This window comes from Sphaeramia orbicularis, chromosome 3 (assembly GCF_902148855.1).
Source record: "Sphaeramia orbicularis chromosome 3, fSphaOr1.1, whole genome shotgun sequence".
NCBI classification, from domain to species: domain Eukaryota; kingdom Metazoa; phylum Chordata; class Actinopteri; order Kurtiformes; family Apogonidae; genus Sphaeramia; species Sphaeramia orbicularis.
The window spans coordinates 35,058,760-35,077,619 of record NC_043959.1 but is presented as its reverse complement, the minus strand read 5'-3'; the positions used below and the strand labels follow the sequence as shown (position 1 = coordinate 35,077,619).

Genomic DNA, 18,860 nt, shown 5'->3' with positions numbered 1-18,860 from the left:
AGTACACTTAACTTTTCCACTTGGAGTGACCTCATCGTTTAAAAGCTGAAATAACTGTCAGTGAAAGTGATGCTTGTGAGTCAAAGCCCATACAGCAGCTGATTATTTTATAGATTTCATCATTTGCAGGGATGTTATTCTCTGGCTTTCATCTCTCTGTCAGCCTTGTTTACAGTCTAAGTGTCTTGTTAGTCTCAGTAATTGCTCTGTCAGAGTTCCCATAGCTGGACAACTCATCAAATTTGTTTCTAAACAGGTTTATCTAATCTTAACGCTTTCCCTCTTCTCTGAACTGCAAATGATTTGTTCTGGTTATCCACGTTACACTAAAAAAAGCACAGCCTTTTTTTAAAATTATTATTATTTATATATATGTTGTTTTGTTTTTTGTTGTTTTTTTTGGACTAATGCACACCGTTAGTGGTTCACCACACACTGTGGTTTCAATGAATATCTAGAGATGTGTGAGTTGAATTGTGTGCATAGAGGTTGTTTGGGCTTACAAGCTTGCGCAGAGACTATGAACAGACTCCAGTTGAAGTGAGAGCCATGTCTTAACCCATAAAGACCCGGTGCTACTTTTGCAGCAGATCCCAAATGAATTTTTCACTGTATTTAACCTTTCTTCAATGATTTATCACCATTTGTTATAGTATTATCCACTGTATTTTGCACTTCTTCACTGAAAATCAGGTATTTTCCCATATTTAATTTACTGATCATGCACATGTTCATAAAAGCTCAGATTAAAGTTAATTGTCATAATATCAGAAACAGAATAAAACAAGAAAAGCATTCGGAGAGCACAGACCTCCGCCAAGACAGATCCCACCCCCCACCCCCCCACCCCCCGATCACCACCAAAATGTAACAACAAATGTAACAAACACGCAAACACACAAAGCAAAGTGATTACAATACCTCCTGGCGGACATAATGAAGAAAAAGTAACTTTTTCAGCAAATATATCTTTAATTGAACATAAAACAAGTGTGTACATTCACTGTCATTGATCCATCTCCATGGGTTTTACTCAATGTTGTAGAAGATGACGGTGTTTCCATGGTAACTATGGAGCCTCTGAATGTCCAAATGGGTCATATCTGATGACCATGAAAAGATGATAAACTGTATTTTACACCAATTATTTACATGTATTGATAGGATTAGTGGATCAGAAGTTATTAAACGTTGTATAATGGTAGATGATTTTGGTCGTCAGTGGTTGTTTGGGTCTTTATGGGTTAATCCACAAATCCAGTCCATACATTCAGAGGGAAACAAAGGTGATGAAACTTAATCTCTTGTCTTGCAGTGAACATGTCAAGGAGCAACGTTCACAACACAAACCTCAGATAGGTCGTGTGTCACCCACTCTCACTCATGTCAGTAAATGAATCAGTTCTCCTGTTAATCAGTCAAGAAAGAAATTATGACAAAGACGCCATCTGATACTAGAACATATCATGCTTTGCCTCTGTTTATGCAATTCCCTGGAAAAGGGAATGAACAAATACCTGGTAAAGTCAAAGTTACTGGGTCAGAGACAGTAGTTCGTCATAGTTGTCACTCCAAAGGGACCATAACTGAACTGGGGGCCAAACATTTCACAAAACGTCTATGAATCAGCAGAAGAAAAAAAAGTTCAGCAAGACTGAATTTATCTGAGTGCAACCAAAAAAATGATTTCTGCAACTCTGTCTGAAAACTTAACCCCTTAAGGTCTACAGTCACACAGACAAGATCAGACCAAGTGTCATAAGAAAATAAATATGTCACCTGGAGCAAAAGTGGTGGTTTGAAACTCTCCCAGTTTTATTTTTTGTTTTTTGATGATAATGGTTTTAATTTGATACTGCAAAACTATTCAATTCTACATGTACATGTTCATATTTGCAATCTATTTTTTTTACTTATTCAAGTTCCAAAACAGTTCATTGAGCATGTTATTGGTTTTTAATAAAAGGTATATTTTTTTAAATTCAGATTTGATAATTTTTTTTGTATTTTTGGGCCCAATATGTTAATAAAGGAGGTTAAAGTGTGAAAATAATTATCAAATCATATAGGTGAGGTGGTGCCGAAAAAAAAAAAAAACATACCAAACATGGGTGTGGTAAACATTTTATTTTAAATGTAGTATATAAAGGCAAAATAAGATGGCTCAGACCCCTAAGGGTTAACTGTGCTGCTGTCTGTCTCAAAGAGTCTTTCCTGTTTAAATATAATATTGAAATACACACAGCTGGGAAAGCAATTTGTGATTTTTATTGCATTAATATCTTATTTCAGTTTATAATCTTGATATCTATTTGCTTTTGGGTAGATTTCTGGATGTAGTGCATTTCCGTTTGATTTCATCACCAAAGTTTTGCTCTCTCTCCCTTTTCTGCAGCTCAGTGTTGTTTCAGAGATTTAACTGCTGAAACTCTACACATCCTCCGATCTCAGAGGGACCATCACATCAGAGACCCCACCCCACCCCACCCCACCCCCATCCCCTGTGGCCTCATCCTGACACCTCACAGGACAAAACCATCCCAAGAGGCTGGTGGTGTTTAGACCATAACAAAACATACATGTTGTGTTTATCTTGTGTTACTGTACGGAATAAACACAAAATTCCTGTCCAAAAAAGTAAAAAAAAAAAAAAGATTAAAAGGGTTTTTTTTTTCTAAATGACCTTACTGACCTGATCTATTAAGCCCAAAGCTTTCAACTGTCAAAATAATTACAAGCTCTTGACAAAATTCAGCTTATATGAAAGTCATCGTATGGTGCATTTGACCCGACCTCAACCCCGGTGTTCGTAGCCTGCTCTGGCTACTAGAACCAGGCCTGGCTTCTGTCTGTCCCCAGCAAAACAGAGACTCTGAATCCAATGAGAAAGAAGGAAGTGGTGTTTTGAGATGGAGATGGAGTCCAGGCCTGCGGCTGAGTCAGTCTCAGTAATGAACACTTTAAATGTTTTTGGGTGACACACAGGGCAACTGTGGGTGGGGGATTAGTATTTGGACTGAATCTGCACCACTTATAGATCTCTTAGAGGCTCCACTTTTGTTACAAAGGTCTGTGTCATGTCACGTTTTTCATACTTAACCAAAAAAACACATGTAAAATGCTGAGCTTGAGTTTGACAAGATTTTCAAACTATACCATAAACATATATTATTACATATGATGTGTTTAGACGTTTCGTTTTAGTGATGGGTGGTGTATTTGGCATATACTGAACAACAAATATATAGGGATTGACAAACATATAGCCGATATTTTAAGGATACCACAAAGTGAAAGCCAAAGCTGTGGCCCACTAACACAACCCAACAAAACCCCACGCTCCACAAAGACGCCCGACGACTCCAACCAACACAGATTAAACTCAGTCAGTCCAACAACAATGATCACCAAATGTAAGTAACCAAGTACTAAAACGTATGTGGTCATGACTGCACATTTCTGTCAGTCTTTCACATGTAGAATAATGAGTTGGCATCAGTGTAACATAACAAGATTCAGATGTGGCTTGTTCTCCCAGTGGATGATGGGATATACTGTAGTATGTCTCATGGAAGTCCTGATCTGTACTGAAGGTGGTCACAGACACCTGGAGCACCTATTTAGTTATTGAATAAAAGTGAATATAACTATGTCAAATCCTGGTATTTTCTGAATGATATTAAATTCTACTTTACAACTGACAAAGAATTACCTCTGGCAGCTGTTTTGTGTTTGGAACAATTAAACTCCAGACATTACTTCTACTTGAAAAAAACTGCCCAAATCCCAGTAATTTGACCACCCAATGTTGGACTGTAAAATCTGATCACTGACACACTGATTGAGCCCATTTACATGACCATAAAAATCCAATAAGTGGCATGAATCAGATGATTGTAATGATCCTGATCGGACGCATTTACGTGATAATTGAAAAACCCTGGTTTAGACGTTTCATTACATTACTGGATTCCTATCAAAGTACATACGTACGTAGTGATGGTCGACTCAAACTTCCCATTACTGTCTTCTGCTCATGTTTTTTTTTTTTTCTTTTTTAATCAAAGTTTTTATTGATTTTGGTTTTTGACAAGAAACACACAACATACGTATCATTTTAACAGCTAAGATTTTGCAATATACACGCCCACTACACAGCCAAGGCAATGAAATAGAACACCAGTAATAGCATTACATCTGCTGCTCATGTTTGACAATGTCACTTCTGTTTTCTATGATTTTTTTTTCACATGCACAGATGTAAAAAAAATGAAATTACATAGATAGATAGATAGATAGATAGATAGATAGATAGATAGATAGATAGATAGATAGATAGATAGATAGATAGATAGATAGATAGATAGATAGATAGATAGATAGGCAAGGCAGGTTTATTTATATAGCACATTTCATGTACAAGACAATTCAAAGTGCTTTATATAAAACATTAAAAGCATTACAGCAGGGAAGCAATAAAATGTATAGGCATGAGAATAAAAAACCAAAACAAACCCCCCCCAGATAAACAGATAAAACAGAAAAACTGATAAAACTGATAAAACAGATAAAAACTTTAAGCTTAAAAGAAACCGTGCAGATCTTAACTGATGAATAAAAACTCTATTCAAATGCATCTGAGAACAGGTGGGTCTTTAACCTGGATTTAAATAAATTGAATCTTTCAGCTGATCTGAGGCTTTCTGGAAGTTTGTTACAGACATGTGGAGCATGGACAGATAGATAGATAGATAGATAGATAGATAGATAGATAGATAGATAGATAGATAGATAGATAGATAGATAGATAGATAGATAGATAGATAGATAGATAGATAGATAGATAGATAGATAGATAGATAGATAGATAGATAGATAGATAGATAGATAGATAGATAGATAGATAGATAGATAGATAGATAGATAGATAGATAGATAGATAGATAGATAGATAGACAGATAGATTTACTTTATTAATTCACCGCTCTACAGAAACAGCCACACCACAGCAACAATAAAAACAGAATGTAAATAGCTAAAAATAAGTTAGATTAAAAAGAAAAGTAGAATTAAAAAAGGCAGGGTATGCGCTCTACCTAACACATAAACCATAGAACCCCTGAGGACAGAAGTGTAAATCACAATAACAGGTATATATGCATGAAAACATCTGAGTATTTGGGAGGAATTCAGGTGTTTTAATCTGATTTCTCATTATCAGTTATCTGTAGTTATCTGATAAAATATATCACTTTATACTGTTTATATGATCACTTGAATAATCTGATAACTCCAGAAATCAGATAGTGATCTGAGTTTTATGAGCTTCATGAGTCTTTGAACCACCTGAGAATTAAATGGATTAAATAAACCAGAAAAAAAACACTTTGCTTGCTTTGATCAAATTGATTTTCAGTCTCATCTGTTTTCAGTAAGTACAGGAAGGGAAGCTCAAAGTAGCTACAGTGGGTCTGATGTGGACACAATCCACACATATGAGCTACATGTGAATTCCAGGTGTAAAGCTGCCTTTCTGCCTTCTGACCAACAGTCAGCACGCAATCATATTCAGAGGTAAAACCTGCATGAGTGGTTTAATGAGTCCAGACAGGAAGCGGCTATGGTGAAATCTAAGGCTGACTAACACTAAACTGCAGATTACTGTCATGCATTATGCCAGTCGAAATGTTTTGCAAGTGTGCGCACAGAAAACAGGTTCTCATTGATAAAAAAAAAAGAAAAAAAAAAGATTGACATTTAATGCAGCATGTAGAGGGAGGAGTTCCTGATATGCTCTGCTTGGTGTTAAGTGATCCATGTCCTTAATGTTTGATGACAATGGTTACGATGAAGGCAAGACAGCTGTGTTTACGCACAGCAAGTGACTAAGTACCTCTGTGGAACCTTTTCAGCCAAATAAAGCAGATGAATAGTGAATTTAAAAGCAAAAAAATGCATGAAAGTGGCCAAGAGTGTAATGATATCAGACCCACGCTAAGAAGATTGAGAGGAGAAAACTGAGCTAAAATGACCGAAGCCTTCATGACTCAGCTTTAAGATATTTCTACTAAAGAAACACCGATTGTACACATTTGTTTTCAAATACAACTAAGATCGCAGTGTTTTCATTTGGGGAAAGGCAGTGCACTTTGCGGGATTTGAGAGAAGAGAAAGACAAAATAAAAGTAAGGCTCTCGGTCAGAATGTGGGCAGATCGTTCCGTGTGTTTTCGTAGCCTCTGCTCTTCACTGGGTTTGTTCTTCCTCCTTTAGGTACAAGAAGCTGCACTGACTGGAGTGAGTTTGACAGATTTTGTTCCCATCATCGTTAAGCATCATCTTCAAGGAGGCCAGTTTCTGATTATGGTTGCATAGTTGGATCAGCACCTTTTTGCATTGTCTGCAAATGATATGATGCAATTTTTTTCTTGTAATCTCATTTTCCAATCAGAGCTAATTGTTCTGGCTTACAAACTGGATTCCTGCTCATACATTTCGGCGGCTGCTTTACCTCATGCTCTCTTTTGGCTTGAGGAGTTCTTGATTTTTCCAGCTTTTATGTTGCTAAACCTTGTGCTAAAGTTCTTGTGCTGTTAAATTCAGAGGCTGTTTGAGTTATGGGTTTTCCCTTGTGGACATCTATTCCAATTAAGCTGTTGAGATGAACCTTAATATTGGTATGTGACTTGTGCATAAAAAAGTCAAACATGACTCAGTTTGGCAGTGAAAGTGAACAATGCATATCCTGTTCAGTAAGTGCTTCTCTTTAGGAATGCGTTCAGGTGCCAGAAACCAGCACGTTTTTTTTCTGTTGTTAATAATACTTTTAGTCCAAGCCATTTCTCATTTGGGTTTCTTTAGCAACATGTAACACACAAGAGTATTCCCTGCAAATGGAAACATAAAAAGTTACGTGCTTCTCAACACAAGCAAGAAATCAGTTGGACACCTCTGTCCCTGTGCGAAATGATACCACAGATAAAGAGGATGATCGCTGCTTATGACAATAACATGCAACACAACACTGTAATGACCCAAATGGGAAAAAGTGTTGTAGAAACAAAAGTAGTGGAAAATATGGAAACAATAAAATGAGCCATCATATGTTCATGACACTATCATCTTCCCTTCATTTTTTCATAGGAAAATCCTGAGGTCATTTACTGTAGCGTGACGTTATGGGTGTTATCTACTGCTGTAATAAACCACGCAGGCAATTTAAATCAGAACAGCATGTCAATCAAGAAAAAAAAAGGAAGTTTACAGTAAAGTGGAGCCCATCAGTGCTGTGAGACTCAACTCCACCAAAAGTGTTTAGACAACGGCGCTCGTACTGAAGCAGAAAACTGACTCTCATCATGATAAACCTGCCAACACAGACAATACAGAGACGATGCATACAGACTCATTTATAAACATGCAAGCTCACACACAGTCAGATTACTCCAAAACTGGGTACAAAACCTAGATATTTGGTTTAGCTTGCATGAAATCTGACCTCCTGTGAAGACAGAATAAGAACACAAAACGGGCAGAACAATAGAAATGGAGCTGATTCACCCTCATCGCTGTGAAAACCACAGAGGAGGGGGAGGAAACCTGTGGCTGCTGCTCTTTGTTTGGATGGAGAGCACAGCGAGGGTTTACTTCTGCTCAGCACCACAAAAACCCTCTGAGACAGAAATACTGCATTTATGCATTTAGAAAACACTATGATCTACAGCAACACTCACAGTGGGTAATCGGGAGTAGGAGTGAAAGATTAGCATGTTTTAGCTAAAGGGTAAAGACTGTGGCTCCAAGGTGAAGCCAATGTGGGATTATTTTGGAGTGTAATACCGCTGATGGCCACTAGGGGATGGCTTAAAAAAAAAAACTTGGCTATTGTAGATTTTTGGATTCTCTAAAGTTTCTAATTTGGTAATTTTTTCCCCCAACAATCATTCTGGTCTCATTAGTTTTATTTGGACTGTTTCAGTGTACTGGTGGTCCCTCTTTAAATTGGCTTGTTAGTGTGATTTTTTGGTTTATGTTAGTCTCCATGTCTGCAGTGCATTGACAGGTATGTTTGACGGATCACTTACTTGCCAAGTTGGAGCTTCTATTTAGAGAATCAAACATTTTTCTGTAGTCTTGCAGCTCAACTGTTGTTGTGTTTGGTACGTTACACTAATAAGACCAGAAAGTGTCTCAGATTTTTGATTTAATTTGTACTTTACCATGTCTGGAGGCTTGTGTATAAAATTAGCTCACCCATTACCTCTTGCATTCCCACAGCATTCCCCTCTTTGTCCGAATATGGTCACTTCTGGCTCTTAAATGTCACCATAGTAACAGCCAAAACTAGGATTGGGCCAGTGTAAAATTTTTCAAATGGGTTTGAGATGAAGCTGAAGAGTAGACCAAAACCAGTATTTAAAATGTTAGCACTAGGTGTTGCACTTGCATTCAGCTGAAGATGACTTAGATTGTAGTGACTCCAGTCCCCATGGTGATAATAACAAACCTCTAAGATGTTTTCCCAGTCCCCAGTGAACAGTAAATGACAAGAAGAAGAAGCATGAGTGATGCAGTACCTTCTTTAGTGCTGTTGAGATCGGGCTGGTCATACAAAGCAGGACAGAAATCAGTTTTGTTGATGCTATTTTCCTGATATTATGAACTTGTTGTGTTGACTACATTTTTCAGCTCTGCAACATTTCTCAAGTCTCCCCTAAAAGTACATGAACTTTTTGGTAAACAAACACAACATGCACCGTGCGCATCTTCCCCCTCCCTCTACTGAAATGTGACCCTCCTTTGTGTCGCTGGGGTTTACTCTGCAGTAAATCACTTAGGATTTGCTGGAGACTAGAGGCTCTGTTAGCGTGATCATTACAAACATAATATTATCTTCATCATATTGTCATGTTGCTTAGTTGGTTTTTGCCCCATGACGCATTCAGCAACAGGATGCTTTGTTTTGCCACAGCCTGTCATAGTGACAAATTTGACTTTGGTCTATTGACGTAAATCAAACCTGTTTAAGCTTCGACACCAGATCACAACAACAAAACCGGAAACCAACCCAGCTCTAGCCAGCATGCAAATTCATGACCTGAAAACAGAGTTCAAGAACCAATGAGAAACATCACAGCTGCTCAGGCCTTTTCTTATATATCTATTATTTTAACCAGTTTTTCATAGCAGTTCTTCTAGGTTATGCTTGAACCTAGAAAAACTACAAAGTCAAATGATGACCAGAGCAAATGAGAACTTACACAGACAAGTTTGTCATAGTTTCCCAGGACCCAAGTAAAAATGAATAATAAAGATCATAAATAATTGTGTAATGTTTCTTAAACATTGTTTTAGGCTTTTCTTAAGCATCAAATCATCTGTTTCATAAAATCTCCAGCACTTACGCTAACTGCTACTATTATTTAAGCACCATAAGTACCATAAATTGGTTCACTGTTTTGATAGCAACTAAGTCTACTTTCTTTGGGAAGGTGTGAATTTTTCCAAATAGTTAACATGTCATCTCCAATCAGAACTCTATAAATATAGCTTTTCCCCAGATTATTTGAATATGAGAGAGAGGTGCCAGGTGAAGAAATAAGAGAAGAAAAATAGAAATTATTGGAAAATCGCTGAAACCTGTCTGGACACTTCAGAACAGTGCAAAAATTAGACTGACCACGGAGGTCTGGGTCAAACACAGTTTAATCACTTCAGTCATAGATGTTTTAGTTACAGATTGGCCAGACACAGGAAAAAGTGCTTTAATGGGTTTCTACGAGAAAAGTTACTGAGTTACCTGGGAGTCTTTGGTCAGCAAAATGTAGTAAAAGTTTTGAATTAGGCCCTAGAACTACAAGAAGTAGTAGAAATCCATCCAAAGTCAGCCTAAGCTTTGTGTCTAAACAGATGGAAAAATGTGTGTCTGCTTCGACAGCCTGGTCTGTTAAACTAAAAGCTTTCACTGAGACCGATGTGAAAGAAGTATTTATGCACAGACACAATGGATCAATCTGGTTGCCCCTGAGTTATTTGCAAAAATCTTTTTGATCCACGTCTGTGCTGAAGTGCCTTGAGAAACATGGCAAAGAAAATTTAACCTCATCTAATCCACCTCCTCCAGCACCACACGTCTCTTATACAGCCAGAAATTAAACAAGACACAGAGCCTGTAACAGTCTAACCTTGACAGTGAACAGATCAGATGGTCTGGCCTTACACCAGACCTGGTGCCTCATTTATTAAAGGATCTTCTTACGCCAACAACCAAATCCAAGCCAAACTTTTGGCTTCAAAAGAAAGGTATGTAGATGTCACAGTGAGTGATTTTCTTCTATTGTGTGTGATGTATTATGAGCTAAAAGTCTTACATCCTCTTGTAATGTCTGCACTCCATTCATTTATTTCCTTTAACATATGCTCCAGTGTTACAATATGATATGATACCAAAGAACATTCTTCTAAATAAGATCTACGTAATACAAAGAGCGGAGAAAGAAGGGAATTGCTTTTGTCAAAAATATTACATGTTGTTAAATAAATTGCGCTATAATGTCGTCCTCCTTCATATCAGTTGTGTATGACCTGTTTGATAACAACACACACCTCCTCTATTACTGAATCATACTTGGATGAAATTTTTTTTTTCTGTCAGTCTGCCTCTGAATGGATGTACTGCAATAAAAATAATCACATCCTCTCCTGTCAGACTGTTTCTACTTTTTAGGTTATAATGCAGGCCCATCTCCCTGAGGGGGATGCCTTCCCTAAATGTTTTAGCTCTGGACTCAAGCTGAGAAAGTTCAAGTTCAAGTTGTCTTTTATTATCACAGAGCCAGGCTGGTGGAATTCAGCTGCACACAGACAGAATCTGCAGCACAAGCTTTGTTCAAATCTGACACTATTCACATCTTTTCAAAAACTGACTCTTCTTTATTACAAACTAATGTTAGAATAAACAATAATGAAAATAATAATGAGATGATTTTATTTGGTTATGTTTGACAGTGCTGTAGTTATCACAAATACTAATGAAAACACAAGTTTAAAAAAATCTCATCTTGACTTCCGTTAGTTGACAAATGATGACACATTTACCTGACAGATTTTCTTTAAGGAAATGCTTATTTTCTCTCCCAAGGATAGATTGGATATATAGAGTTTCCAAAATTGAATATACTATATGGATGTCTGGAAATGACATGGCGGGGGGTTTAGCGGTTACAGAAACCGCTCCATAACCCCAAAAAAGTTTCAGGTTCAGTCCTGAGGCGTCCTCTACTGCGAGGAAATCACTGTTCTGGGAAAGACAGCCGGCTGAATACAGAATAAGGAGGCAGATGCAGTGACTCCCTGGTGTTTTTCAGTCACTCAGGCTTACAAGACCCTGGAGACTGTGTGGAAAACCTCAGCTTTGGGTTATCATGATCACAGTCAATGGTTGGATCACTCACCTGAAACAAGTGCTGTTCTTCCCCCCAGCTCTGACACAGGGATACTCCACTGTTAAGATCTTATTTTCTGGACACTCCGTCCTAAGAAAAGACGCATATAGAACAGATGTATGACAGAAGATAAAGGCAGTTATGATCAGTTTACATGTTATAATAAGTTTATAGATGCGCCCTGTTTTTCAGCAGCCCAGTGCTAATCTTTTTTTTTTTTTTTTTTTTTTTATATAATTGCACTTTTATATAGTAGTATGTTGATATTGATGTGTTTCGGTGTGTTTGTTGTGCCTATTGAATGTATTTATGAGTGAGAAGAATGTAGTATGAATGTTATTTGTGTTTTTTGTTTTGTTTTGTTTTGTTTTTTAATGTGGGGGGCATGTGCAATTTTGTTGTATTTATTATGCAATGACAAAGCTTCTATTCTATTCTATTCTATTCTATTCTATTCTATTCTATTCTATTCTATTCTATTCTATTTATCTATATAATCCATATAATAAAGATAAACTCAACACACCGATGAGGTCTTTGGACATCAGTGAATAAGAGCATGTTGAAAATAAAAAGGAAGGACGTAGACCCAAATTGAGCCCAAATTGTTTTGTCAATACACAGTTAAAGTATTGAGAACTCTGGGTGAGTATAAGAGGAAAAAGCTGAGAGCAAATCAATTCTTAAAAAAAAAAAACACCAAAGTATAGGATTGGAGCAGAGTTCTGATTGTAAATGATCCTATTGGATAAGGTTAATCAGACTGTATTTCTTCATCAACTGAGAACTGCATTAAGGGAGATGCTTTACTCCACTCTCCCTTAAACTATAAAGACCCAAACATCCACCAGTGACCAAAACCATCTACTGATGTAGATCCACTAATCCTATCAATCCATGTAAATAATTGGTGTAAAATACAGTTTGTCATCTTTTCATGGTCATCAAATATGACCCATTTGGATGTCCAGAGGCGCCATAGTGAACATGGAAACACCGTCATCTTCTACAGCATTGATTCACCAGTAAAACCCATAAAATCTGACAAATGTCAGTGGATGGAAATACTTGTTTTTACATTCAGTTCTTGATATCTTTCTGAAAAAGTCACTTTTTCTTCAATTTCTCTGTTTCTGATATAATAACACTCAACTTTAATCTGAACTTTATATGAAAATCTACATGATCCATGACTTCAATATAGAAAAATACCAGATTTTCGCAAAATGCAGGTGATAAAATTATAATAAATGATGATGAATCATTTAAGGAAGGCTAAATAAAAAGAAAAAATCATTTGTGAACTGCCACAATAGTAGCACTGGGTTAACTTCACTTGCTCATTACTGTTTTTGTAGACTTACCTGCATATTATACAAAAGTCAATGATCTTTTAATGACAAATTGCATGTTTCTGTTTCCCATGCAGAGCATATAGGGAGTTTTTGTAATGACCAGCACTGACAGACCTATAATATGTATTTATGTAACTAGAAGGACCATTAATCACTGTACATGGGCTTACACTACACTTATAAACCACAAACCTGCAGTTACTGGTTCATGTAATTTTAGACATGTTGGGTACAGAACCGTAGTTGATGTTCATTTTCAGCAGTTTGATCCTCATGGTTTCCTCTACATGTGCTCCACTCACATCCTCTCCTCACCTCCTGACCCAGTCTCTCAGGGCACCTTAATAACATCTGTCATGTTATGTCTGAGCACTGGTAACATTTGGCTTTTTGCACCGCGACCGATTCCAACCATTTGGAGTTTCCCTCTTCCTTTTTGCATTTCTTTGAACATCACATTAGATTAGACGCGCTGCATCGGTTCATGTAGGGGTCTCCTCCCGACAGCACGATCACACAGAAAACTTAGAATTCTAACTTTGTTATGGCTTTTGGCGCACTGTGTTAATCTGACAGTGGAGGACTTGTTTGGATATTAAATTACATTACGAGACAAATTTCCTAATACCGCTGAACGCCAATCTTTCCTTTCATTGTTATTTCGAAAAAGTCTCTAAAATCTTTAATATTATACTGAAAGTTTTGGTTTCAGATTTTGACTGAGGTTTGCGTAAAAATATCAAACCGACCTTTTCCTATCATCATCCTTATCAGTCATGGTGCGTAAAACAGATCTGCCTCTCCTTCACATTATAACTTTGTTTATTTCTGAGGATTCCCATATGTACTTACTTAGATGTGTCCACTCCAAGCGTCGTCCTGATAGAACTGGCACCAGACTCCCACAGGAACACAACACAAATTGCGCCAAATGGTAAAAGAGTCGCACCATAAAGTTGACCCATGTCCCTTTTGGGCTCCGGGACAGATGATGAGTTCAGTGAAAACGCCTTCACATCAGCAAAACGCCGATGTTGTCATCTGACAGTGCCCCGCGCGTGGAGTGGAATCACAATATAAGAAATCCGTGTGCGTATCCCACTGAGGTGACGCACATGGAGCCTCTGGGATAGTAACTGCTGAATGGTGCGTCCGCAGCCCCGTCCCAACTTTACGCACTGAGGCAGACCCCTTGGAGAGCTACCGGGGGTTTACAGCCCACTGTGTTCACTAATCCCACTGGATTTACATTCCTGTCTTAAAAAAAAAAAAGGATTTAAGGCAGTTGAATATGCAGCTAGAGTGTTATACTAATATTACTAATCATCATCATTATCATCATCATCACCACCATGATCATATATTTAAATGAATAGTATTGTTAATTTAATTATTTTAGTTCCAAATTTGAAGTTTACTCTTAATAGCTTCTTTGACACTGAGGAAAAGATATTGAGGAGCTACTGGGTTCAATTTCAGACAGAAGTAGAGTTTTATAGAATTAAACATTACTAATGTAGGACAAGTATCAAAAGTTTGAGATAACTCAAAACAAATGGAGCAAATCCACTGCACATTGTTCCCAAAGCACTTGGTGGTTGACAAAACAAGCAGGATTATTTTTGACAACTTTGACAGCGCGGTAGATCTGACCATTAAAATCGACTTCAGCTGTGAATCAGAAGAGAAGTCTGTTAAGAATAATAAACAGATATAGTCATATGATCATTTTAATGGATTATGGGTAGAAGTGCTTTACTGGCAGTTATAAGGCACTCATATACTCATATATACTCTGAAATTCAACATTTCAACCTTAGTGGTTTATTGGAGGACATAACAGGACTTTATTACTTTTGTGAATTTTTTCAAAAAAATTTTATTGTTATGAGAAAATCAAGGTAAATGAAGTTACCATATTTGGTTCCTTGGCCACGAGTGGCAAAAAACCCCCCAAAACAAATATATCTAAAAAAAAAAAAAAAAAAAAAAATACAAGAAAAACACATGTGTAATGTGAGAGGAGCATGTATTTTAGAACATTAGACCAACATATGTGCTGATCCACACACCTGTCCACATCCACATTCTCCCTTTGAACATCATTCCTTACATTAGTACCATTTCTTCATGGTACCTAACAAAGCAAGTCCACTCACTGTTCATGCAGAGGTGGACCTTACAGACCCTGTAGACCACATTGGACCTGAGATTGTTGACTCACTGTCCTCACTGGAACTGTTGCTATCACTGTCTTGTAATGTGCGCGGAAATTACCAAAAAATAGTCACTTGCCTGATAAAGGGTTAAAATCTACCATAAATCCATTATATTTTGAATGACTAATGTTTTGTTCTTTGTCTTTGGGACTTAGTGGTGCCAAAGACTTTTGTCCACATTTATCACACAAAACTGTGACAAACTGAAACGGTCCTCTGTTCAGTGAGAGTACAGTGCTCGTTTGTATGTAAATGTCATCAGCATAGTTTTGACAGGATCGTTCTGCTTTGTTGTAGTCTGGTAAAGTCACATGAGTCCAAACAGCACAGAGTAGCAGTATTTGTAGGTCATTACAGCACCTAAATATTAAGAAAAAAATGAGGAAAAAATAGTTTTTGTCTATGATTATTGCCAAACTTGAATTGAAACTGAGCTGTTGGATGAAAAAAAATATCGTTCATTACTTAATAAAGTCCAAATAAACAACAGCTTCCATAACTGTATTTTCTCTTTTTGCAAAGGTAGGTTCACTTATCAGGTGAAAGAATCTAATCCTAACATCCATTACTGCAATATTGAAAAAATAGCCTCCACGCAGAGCTTATGTTTTCATAATGCACTGCTCATTACAAGATTGTTTTGATAATCATAATTACAATCAGAGCCTGATTACTTGTACTGTATATTAGGTCTGATTATAACCCAGCAGAACCTGTTTTGTGACACATACAGTAATGACCTTAGCCCCGTTAGCCACTAGCATTCACATGCTCACACTGGCCGGCCGACAATAACTCTGCATCTTTAATCTGTGTTTGACAAAAGGCTGATATAGAATAATTTCATACAAATGAGAGATGACCCTACATGAGTTATTTGATGAAACTGGTGCCAAACTGTGCAGTCCTGCTCCACATTTTCTTCTTCCTAAACCTGATAAGAATTGCACACGATGGTAATCCTGTGATAAATTTGCTTAATATTATTCATACATCACTACAAAAATGCAAGTCTATTAAGTAATGTCTGATGTCATAGTGGTTTACAAATTGCGTGAAAATTCAGCATAATTTCACAGTGAGCTTCATACACACACACACAAACAATTTGTCTTTATGAAACACTAGAGGGGAATTTGTTATCCCTGAATATGATTTTAATATTCAAGGGATTTCCCGGTCAGGGTGACGGGGTTGCGGCTTCCATCGCATGACTGGATGACTGGAGTTTCTGTGGAACATTTCTAAAGTCTTTTTATGAGAAATAAAGGGTTACCCTGGTGTTGTGAGATCACATTTGACCAATAGTCACCTCTGTGGAAAGCACGGCGCAGTGGTCAGTGGCTGGTCAGGAGATGTTAGGTAACCCTGTACTTACATCGTCTCCTCCCCTGATACATGCGGTTCTTGGCCACGGTTCAATAGAAACAGCTGCTTTTATTCACCACAAATGAATCATGCTACAAATACACATGCACTTACACACATATACAGTATACATGCATGCACACGGTAACCTCGTCTAGCACATCAAATTAAACAGCAAGGTCTCCTTTGGCTGTGTTCCCACCAGAATCAAATAAATTCATATAATATATAAAGCAACATTATTAAAGAACCACAGCAAAAAGCAGCTGTTGAAATGGCATTCTCTGCTTCATTATTACGACCACACAGGCCATGCCTTCCCTTGTTCCCACGAAGGAGAGTCTCCTTCCTAGGTTTACTTTGGTTGTGGCTTTTATTTGGTGTTTGTCTATCTGCATATATGCAGGCTGGGAGGAAATGTGTTTTTCATTGAGGGCTGAGGCCACATTCTGCGTCGTTACCAACTTCTTGTCATTCATGGGGTAAAACTGCCCAGTTGTGAAACACATAAAAGCAAAGACATTTGGCTGTAACTTCCAGGAGGAGATGGAGGGGATTTCAAAGTTAAACTGGACAAGGCTTTGTTTGCTCATCACTGTGAATGTCACTCCACTGACTGGTTACAATTATCTAAATATCATCATTGCACTTGCATGTACAGTGTGTGAATACATCATTCTTATATCTAACTGGGATTCACTTATTTCAGGTGTAAATATGATTAACACATGTCAGAATAAGCCATATGACTTTCAGGTAAAGCCTCCTTGACTCTGTGGGCCATAGTGCTGTGGCCGTCATCACAGGTGACACATTTCTTAGGTGTCCTTGCATCCTGTAGGTGGGATGGTCCTCCTTAAAGACAATGATAATTCCTGGGGGAATATTCCATATCCACTGTTGTTTTAGTGGCAGGCACCCGATTGTCAGAGGGCCCGTTAGTCAGAAAACAGTTAGGGTTAGGGGGTTAGGGGGTTAGGGTTAAAGGGCTGGGACTAGGGTTAGGGTTCAGGGTAGGGGTTAGGGGTTAGGGGTTAGGGTTAGGGCTAGGGGTTAGGGGTTAGGGTTAGTGTTAGGGTTGGGTTATAGGGTTAGGGTTACGGCGACATATATGACAATGTCGGGCAAATGTTTATGGTTAATTGTGTAATTAAAAGATAAGTGTTAACATGTTAACATTGTGTTCATAACACAATGTTTAATACATGTTTATTGTATGCTATAATTTATTATTACAAGGGTTAGGGTTGTTAATATGGTAAGTGTTAAGAACATGTTAATAACAGGTTTATTGTGTGTTACTATAAGTAAGTGTGTAATAAATGTTATTGGAGCCAAATAGCATGTTTATTACATGTTAATAACATGTTATTACATGTTATTACATGTTTATTACATGTTGATTAATTTGTTAAGGTAAACAAGTGTTAGGGTTAGGGTTAGGGTAAGGGTTATGGTTAGGCTTAGAGTTAGGGTTAGGGTTGGGGTTAGAGTTACTTACAGGGTAAGTCTTAGTTACATGTTTATGGTTATTGTGTTGTTACAAGGTCATTGTTTACATATTAATAATGTGTTGATAACACAATGTTTATCACATATTTATTGTATGTTATTACTTATTACAAGGGTTAGGGTTATTAACACGGTAAGTGTTCATAACATGTTAATAACATGTATATTATATGTTACTACAAGTAAGTGTTAATAACACATTTATTATACATTAATAACACAATTATTACACGTTAATAACATGCTTTTTTACATGTTGATTACATGCTTTTTCATGTTAGTAACATGTTTATTACATGTTTATTTTAATTATGTGTTTATACAAGGTAAGTAACTGTCAGGGTTAGGGTTATAAGGTTAGCGTTAGGGTTGGGGTTGGGATTTAAGGGTTAGGGTTAGATTTAGGGTTAGGGTTGCGGTTAGGGCTAGGGTTAGGGCTGGGGTTGGGGTTTTAGGGTTAGGGTTAGGGTTAGATTAAGGGTTAAGGTTGGGGTTAGGGTTGGTGTTAATAAGTATTAATAACATGTTAATAACATGTGTATTATGTGTTACTGCAAATAAGTGTTAATAACATATTTATTACACATTAATAACACATTTATTACATGATAATAACATTATTTTTATATGTTGATTACATGCTTTTTCATGTTATTAATATGACATAACATGTTATTAACATGTAATTAACATGTTAATAACATTTATTACATGTTTAATTTTTATTGTGTTTTTACAAGGTAAGTAAGTGTAAGGGTTAGGGTTATAAGGTTAGCGTTAGGGTTGGGGTTAGCGTTAGGGTTGGGGTAAGGGTTATAGGGTTGGGGTTTTAGAGTTAGGGTTGGCGTTGGGGTAAGGGTTGGGGTTAGATTTAGGGTTAGGGTTAGAGTTTGAGTTAGGTTTGGGGTTAGGGTTGGGGTTGGGGTTTTAGGGTTAGATTTAGGGTCAGGGTTGGGGTTAGGG

At 37.3% G+C, this 18,860-nt stretch overlaps 1 protein-coding gene across 1 annotated transcript in view; it reads right to left on the bottom strand.

Moving 5' to 3' along the window:
* Nucleotides 1-13,880, bottom strand: part of LOC115437015 (collagen and calcium-binding EGF domain-containing protein 1-like) — a 45,665-nt gene extending 31,785 nt beyond the window's left edge. The window contains exons 1-2 of the mRNA XM_030160079.1: nt 13,651-13,880; nt 11,453-11,533 (exon numbers count right to left, since the gene is read on the bottom strand). Coding sequence (XP_030015939.1) covers nt 11,453-11,533; nt 13,651-13,763 — 194 coding nt within the window. The 5' untranslated portion in view covers nt 13,764-13,880. The remainder of the gene's footprint in view (nt 1-11,452; nt 11,534-13,650) is intronic.
* Nucleotides 13,881-18,860: the final 4,980 nt, after the last annotated feature.